Source organism: Palaemon carinicauda, chromosome 9 (genome assembly GCF_036898095.1).
Source record: "Palaemon carinicauda isolate YSFRI2023 chromosome 9, ASM3689809v2, whole genome shotgun sequence".
Lineage (NCBI taxonomy): Eukaryota > Metazoa > Arthropoda > Malacostraca > Decapoda > Palaemonidae > Palaemon > Palaemon carinicauda.
This window is the reverse complement of record NC_090733.1, coordinates 132645458-132652812: the sequence shown is the minus strand read 5'-3', so window position 1 is coordinate 132652812 and position 7355 is coordinate 132645458. Positions and strand designations below refer to the sequence as shown.

The following is a 7355-nucleotide window of genomic DNA, read 5'->3' as shown; positions in this document are numbered from 1 at the left end:
AAATTAGGTTAATCTTTTATAGGATGATATTGAATTACAGGATATAAAACCACTTAGTTAAAGTCAATATCGTTTGAATCCAGAGAAAGCAAATTCAAAACGAAAGGAAATCAAGTATATGCTGGAATGTGATAGTTCTTAGCGAGAGTGAATGGTGTTCTTAGGTTGTTTAAAAGTTTAAAGGCCTCTCATGAACGTCAGGGGTAAGGGACATTGAAATTGCCCTATTAAGTAGGACAATGCCCTAGAGACTGACCAAATATATATATGATCAGCGCCCAAGCCCCCTCTCCACCCAACCTCGGATCAAGGAGGGCTAGGCAAAGGCTGGTGATAACTCAGCAGATAGACCTATAGACTCTCCCATCCTTAGCTCACAAGAATGGTGAGGTTGCAGCGACCAAAGAAACTAGCAAGTATAAGTGGGACTCGAACCCCAGTCTGGCGTTCACCAGTCAAGGACTTTATCCCATCGGCCACCACAACCTTAAATTGATCTCGTAAAAGTAAACAGTGTTACTTATCAAAGTAATTTTCCCCTTCCCAAGATCGTCCGATTGGTTAGAAATAATCGGAATTGCCAGATTCATTTCCAAGCTTGATTTGGGCTTGTGGTGGCCTAGTGGTAGCGTCCTTGCTTGGTGATTGCCAAAATGGGGTTCGAGCCCTGCTCAAACTCGTTTTATCTTTTGGTCGCTGCAACTTCACCGTCCTTGTGAGCTAAGGATGGGGGTTTAAGAGGAGCCTGTAGGTCTATTTGCTGAGTTATCAGCAGCCGCTACCTGACCCTCCTTGGTCCTAGCTTAGGTGGAGAGGAGGCTTGGTCGCTGATTATATGTAATGCGGTCAGTCTCTAGGGCATTGTCCTGTTGGGTAGGGCAATGTCACTGTCCCTTGCCTCCGCCATTCATGAGCGGCTTAAATATTTTAAAGGTTATTGGTAAATACATTTAGGTAAACGGGAACGTAAAATATCCGTGTTTATAACGCCGGTAGGTAGTTACTTTCTAAATAAAGTTTTAAATGAAATCAACAACTCTGTCGTGAATTCAGAAACTTGGGAAAAACATTTTACGAATTTTAGCTAAGTCTTGGCACCCCCTGAAAAAGCGAACCTGGTTTTATATTTAAACAAAGATGAAATTGGGAAAACCTCTATCACTTATATAGGTCATGGTACGATCTTTTCAAAAAATGGTAACACAGAAGCTATCATCAATTTCCCAATCCTAGCAACTAAAAAGCAGGCCATGAGATTTCTCGGGATGGTTTCATATCTCCGTAGATTTCTGCCCAGTTTTTTAAGAAATAAGTGTTCCTATTAATAAGCTCATTAAGAAGGTATGAAGTTTCGTATTTGGTGACGAGTATATAATGTAGAAGCTTTCAATAGTTAATGATTAACCCTTTCACCCCCAAATGACGTACTGGTACATTTAAAAAAACTCATCCCTTTAACCCCATGGACGTAACGGTACGTCCTTGCAAAAAAATGTTATAAAATTAATTTTTTCATATTTTTGATAAATTTTGGAGAAAATTCAGGCATCTTCCAAGAGAATGAGACCAACCTGACCTCTCTATGACAAAAATTGAGTCTATTAGAGCAATTTAAAAAATATATACTGCAAAATATGCTGGGGAAAAAATAACCCCTTGGGGGTTAAGGGTTGGAAATTTCAGATGAGCCTGGGGGTAAAAGGGTTAATGATCCAGGATTACTATTACCTAGTTTTAGAAAGGAATTTAATTTAGCAATCGATACCAGTGATATTGGCTGAAGAGTCATGTTAATCTAGAAAACGGGAGGAAGCACCCAGTTACGGGTTTTTCTAGTGCAAGAGCCCGTGTCTTGCTATTGGCAAGGCGTTCTTGAACGAACTAACGAACGAAGCACCAAGTTGTGTATTATTTAAAGAAATTGAAAAAAGCTCTGCAAAATTATGCAACTGTTGAGAAGGAATTGTATAGTTTTGTTTCAGCCTTTGAACACTATGAGATTTATGTACGTAGTAGTCCTGTTTTAACTGTGTAATCTAATCACAATCCGATATTTCATTTGGAGAGATTTTAAGAATAAGAATAAACGTCTCATGCGGTGGAGTTTAGAATTACAGGATTATAATCTGAAGATAGTTCATATAAGAGGATAGATTAATTTACATATTTTTGTCTATAATATATATGTCTGTATGTGTGTGTGTGTATATATATATATATATATATATATATATGTATATATATATGTATGTATATAAATTTACATTTATATATATATATATATATAGATTTACATTTTTATGTATATACATATATATATGTGTATATATGTACATTATATATATATATATATATATATATATATATATATATATATATATATATATATATATATATATATATATATATATACAGTATATATATATTTATATATATATATATATATATATATATATATATATGTACAGTATATATATACATACATATACACACACAAACACAAACACACACTTCTGTATCTACTTGTACCATGTATGAAACCTTTCAGAATAAATCTGTCCTCGTTCATATCAAATCCTTTTCAGCTTGATTCACTAGTTCAGATCACAGTGACCGTCTTTTTACTGAATTCTTAAAATAACGTTCATAGACATTTTTTAACTTGTTTCTCTGATGCCCCCAGTTCTATAACGTAAATTTTACATTTCTTGATTTCATTTCATATTCAGGATTACGGGTTACCTTGAAGCTTTTCTTAATATAAGGGGAAATTCAGTTTTATATTTTACAAAAGGCCGATCCAAATATAGAACACTTTTCATGAAACTCTAGATGAAATGCGAATAGGAAATGCCACGCGATGTCTGGGGATGGGAAAGTAATAGCATGGAGGCTTTTGGGAGTGGATACGAAATATACCTGTCAGTTGTGAAAGAAACTCGATTTCTTTGCTATTTACAACGACTGTGTTTACAGTGAAGAAGAAGAGTTCGACGACTTTGATGACTTCGACGAGGACGACTTTGAAGACTTCGACAATGATGGCTTCGACGTCGACGACTTTGATGATGACGGCTTCGACGAGGACGACTTTGACGACTTCGACAATGACGGCTTCGACAATGACGGCTTCGACGTCGACGACTTTGATGATGACAGCTTCGACGACGACAACGACGGCTTCGACGTCGACGACTTTGATGATAACAGCTTCGACGACGACGACGACGGCTTTGACCATGACGACTTCGACGACGACGACTTCGACGGCGATGACTTTGACGAGGACTACCTCGACAACTACAGATTCGACAACGACAGCTTCGACGACGACTACTTCGACAACGATGACTTCGACAACGACGACTTCGACGACGACGACTTTGACAACTTTGACGACGATGACTTTGACAACAACCATGACAACGACTTTGACTACTTCGACGACGACTACCTCGACAACTACAGCTTCGACAACGACAGCTTCGACGACGACTTCGACAATGACGACTTTTTTGACGACTTCGACGACGATGACTTTGACAACAGCGACGACGACGACTTCGACAATGCATTGGCATTTAGTTTATTAAGAAAGTAACATGACACTAAGTTTAGCTTAGATGCGTTTAAGGTTAAAAAAAAATTTTTTTTTTTTGTTTCAAGAAGGAGCCTTTGTTATCAGTGCAAAATCCAAAAATGGATTTAATCTTTCTTTTTATATGATTCAGGCAATTTGATATTTATAGATAATGAAATAGGTTCGACTTCGTGTTTTGTAAGTTTCTGATTGTGTTGTCTTAAAAGTTTTAAATTTCACGTTCGTTTACATTAATTATATATATTCCTGTTCATCTATCAGTCTATCTTTTTATATGATATATATATATATATATATATATATATATATATATATATCCCTGTTTATCTATCCGTCTATCTTTTTATATGATATATATATATATATATATATATATATATATATATATATATGTATGTATGTGTGTATATTTATATCTATCTATATATATGTATATATATATGTATATGTATATATATATATATATATATATATATAAATATATATATATATATATATATATATATATATATATATATATATATATATATATATATATATATATATATATATACAGAGAGAGAGAGAGAGAGAGAGAGAGAGAGAGAGAGAGAGAGAGAGAGAGAGAGAGAGAGAGAGAGAGAGAGAGATATTCTTAGCACTCCAAATGTCAATAGAGAAGCTGATTTACTTATTTACTAGCTTTTAATTTTTATGAAGGTTCTGGTTAACAGAAAAATATACTTAGCAACTTTATAACGTAATCAAAAGAACAATTTATTTAAATCTATTTCCAAAAATGGTCCTTGTAACTCAAAGTTTATTTAGAATACATTTTCCACTTTACAGTAACTTTTGAATTACAATTTTAACTGCAATTCCAGTTTATGACATATTTAAATCAGAATGTAATTAATTCTTCGATGGTGTAACAAATATTTCCCGCGTTAAGAATGTTTTAAATAAAATTATTTGTAAAAACCCATGTTACGTAGCAGACTGTTAATATTTTGTTATTATTGTAATTTATTATCATTATTATTATTACCTCCACCAACAAAGTTGGAAGGAGGTTATGTTTTCGCCCCTGTTTCTGTGTGTGTACGTGTGTGTGTTTGTTTGTGAACAGCTTCCTGGCCACAATTTTAATCGTAGACTAATGCAAGTTGCAAGGATTAACTGTTTTGTAAAAAGCTAGAAATTATTAAATTTTGGAAGGTCAAGGTCAAAGGTCAAGCAAAACGTCCTATTCACGTAATCAGCCATAAGTTTGGACATCGTTGTCACAGAGACTTCAAGCTTGGTTCATATTGGAGTGTATGTATGAAAATCCACGCCAATTAATACATGTTAAAGTCAAAGGTCGACCAAAAAGTTGAGAAATAAGCTGCTGCGGCGGAGGTTTGCGCTCTAATGAGTGCCACTCTAGTTATTATTATTATTATTATTATTATTATTATTATTATTATTAATGTTATTGTCGTTGTTGGTAGTATTGATTATGTTGTAGCTGTCTTTGTTATTATTATTATTATTATTATTATTATTATTATTATTATTATTATTATTATTATTAAGATAAGCCTAATATGCTTTTTTATAGTGATATTATATTAGCTTACCCCTTATCTTTGTTTCTCAAAATAACTATGATAAGTTATCAAAACACATTCCTCCTCTTTTGCTCTCCTTCGGTTATTACAGAAACTTGTTCCTGTTACACATAATTCATCTCCTTTACCTACTTCATCTATTTTACCAACTTCATCTAAAAGCAGCAAGGTTAGAAAAGCTTATTCCCTTTATTTGGAGCATCGCTAAAATGGCCTCCTGTGATCTTGGTCGTGTGATGCATATAATTCGTCTTATCGAACGGCTCAAGAGAAGGTAATGGTGTCTTTTTTAACTGTCAGGCTAAAATTAGTTACTTACAAGGAGTTACAAGGATTTTGGATATCTCAAAGACTTTTTCGTCCATCCGGGGAGACTCCATTTGATCTTGGGTAGAACCCTTTGGTTTAAACATTTAAAGAGTTTTTTATGATCTTGGCTAACTTATTCTTGAATTTGTTGACCGTGTTACTGTTTACTACATCCGCTGGAAGTCTGTTCTATGTATTTTGTATGTAAATAAATTACCACATTGAGTAGTGTTGTATATTTCCAATTCCAGTTTGTATCCTTTACCTATGCACTGATTTGTGCTAAGTGTGAATAGATTGATGTAATATAAATTTGTTATTCCTCTAAGAATTTTGAAATGCCTCTATCAGCTGTCCCCTTAGTCGTCGAGTTTGTATATCAAATAACGTCAAACGTCCCATCCTCCTTATATACCCAAATTGCCTCAATGTTGTAACTAATTTGTTGGCCCTAGCTTGTTCTGTTTCTAGTGTATCTATATCCTTCTGAATACTTGGAGCCCATAAATGGACTCTTAGTGATATGTACAGTTGAAGTACAGTGTCATAATTTCTGTATTTGAATGGTCTCTTTATGTAACCTATTAGTTTTTGTGCTTTCTTTTCAGCCTTTATGCTGTTTGATGAACAGATCGTTGTTAATAATAATGCCGAGATCTTCCTCCCTGTCCACATTTTCTAGATCATTACCCAGCAGTGAGTAATCTGTTTGTGGGTTACTATAACCTATGTGCATAACTGCATTTGTCATTTTCTTGACCCTTCTCCTAACTTAATTAGATCCTCTCTTATGGCTTTTACGTCTTTTGAGTTGGCAGCATTTAGGCCTTGTTTACTACCATCGGCAAATTTGACTATTTTACTAATCAATCGTAAATCTATATCGTTAATGTAAATCTGAAATAGGAATGGGCCAAGGACGGATCCATGAGGTACACCTGCTTTTGATATAAATACTAAACATGTGAAAAACTTCAATATATTTGTCACACAGGGTCTCTTTTGTCTAGAAGAGAGAGAGAGAGAGAGAGAGAGAGAGAGAGAGAGAGAGAGAGTTATGACACTACAGATGTGAATAGTAGTCTCAGCGCCTTTATTCATGCATACATATTTAAATACATACATACATACAGTACATACGTACATGCACACGTGTTTGTGTGTATAGATGTTTATTTATTTTTGTTTTGGTAAGTGAATGTTAACGTACAGTACGTCCACGCGGATCGTTAAATTCTAAATCAGTAATACACACAGGGCTTTTGTTATGCATAAAATACTTTGAATAAACGAATGAAATCAGTCATTTGTACAGTATATGATTTTCCTTTTTGTAGAATGCTATCAATGAATTTTATTACATTGCGATTTGCATATTGGACGTTTCCAGCCAGGAAAATTCACCAATATTTAATATAAAATTATTTATCCTTTTTAATCTAATTTTAACATTTCTGATCTGATTGTTTTTTCGATCCTTGTAGGTTATTTTCAAAGGTTTATTTACTTTATTGACATTTTAGGTTGCTTGCAAGGCAAGCAGAAATATCAGCAAGAACAAGACTTATTAAGTAAAGTACAGACTTAATATACTTTAGCACAGAAACTAACATTAAAAGTACCGACGAAGAAATAAGTATACGAATGAAGTTCTCTCTCTCTCTCTCTCTCTCTCTCTCTCTCTCTCTCTCTCTCTCTCTCGTTCCATAGACGTCTCTTAAAACATTATCAATTTAATGTTTTTCGATGAATGTCCCAAAGAATCCTTGTGGTCGTTCGGCTTTGTTTTTGTCGTAAGGTAATAATAATAATAATGATCATCATCATCATCATAATAATTTTCATAATTCTAA

The 7355-nt window shown here is 34.0% G+C and overlaps 1 protein-coding gene across 1 annotated transcript in view; it reads left to right on the top strand.

The window, feature by feature from the left end:
• LOC137646642 (aspartate and glycine-rich protein-like) overlaps positions 1-3601 on the top strand; it is a 12819-nt gene extending 9218 nt beyond the window's left edge. Inside the window, exon 2 of the mRNA XM_068379747.1 lies at positions 2977-3601. Coding sequence (XP_068235848.1) covers positions 2977-3601 — 625 coding nt within the window. The remainder of the gene's footprint in view (positions 1-2976) is intronic.
• The last annotated feature ends 3754 nt before the right edge of the window (positions 3602-7355 follow it).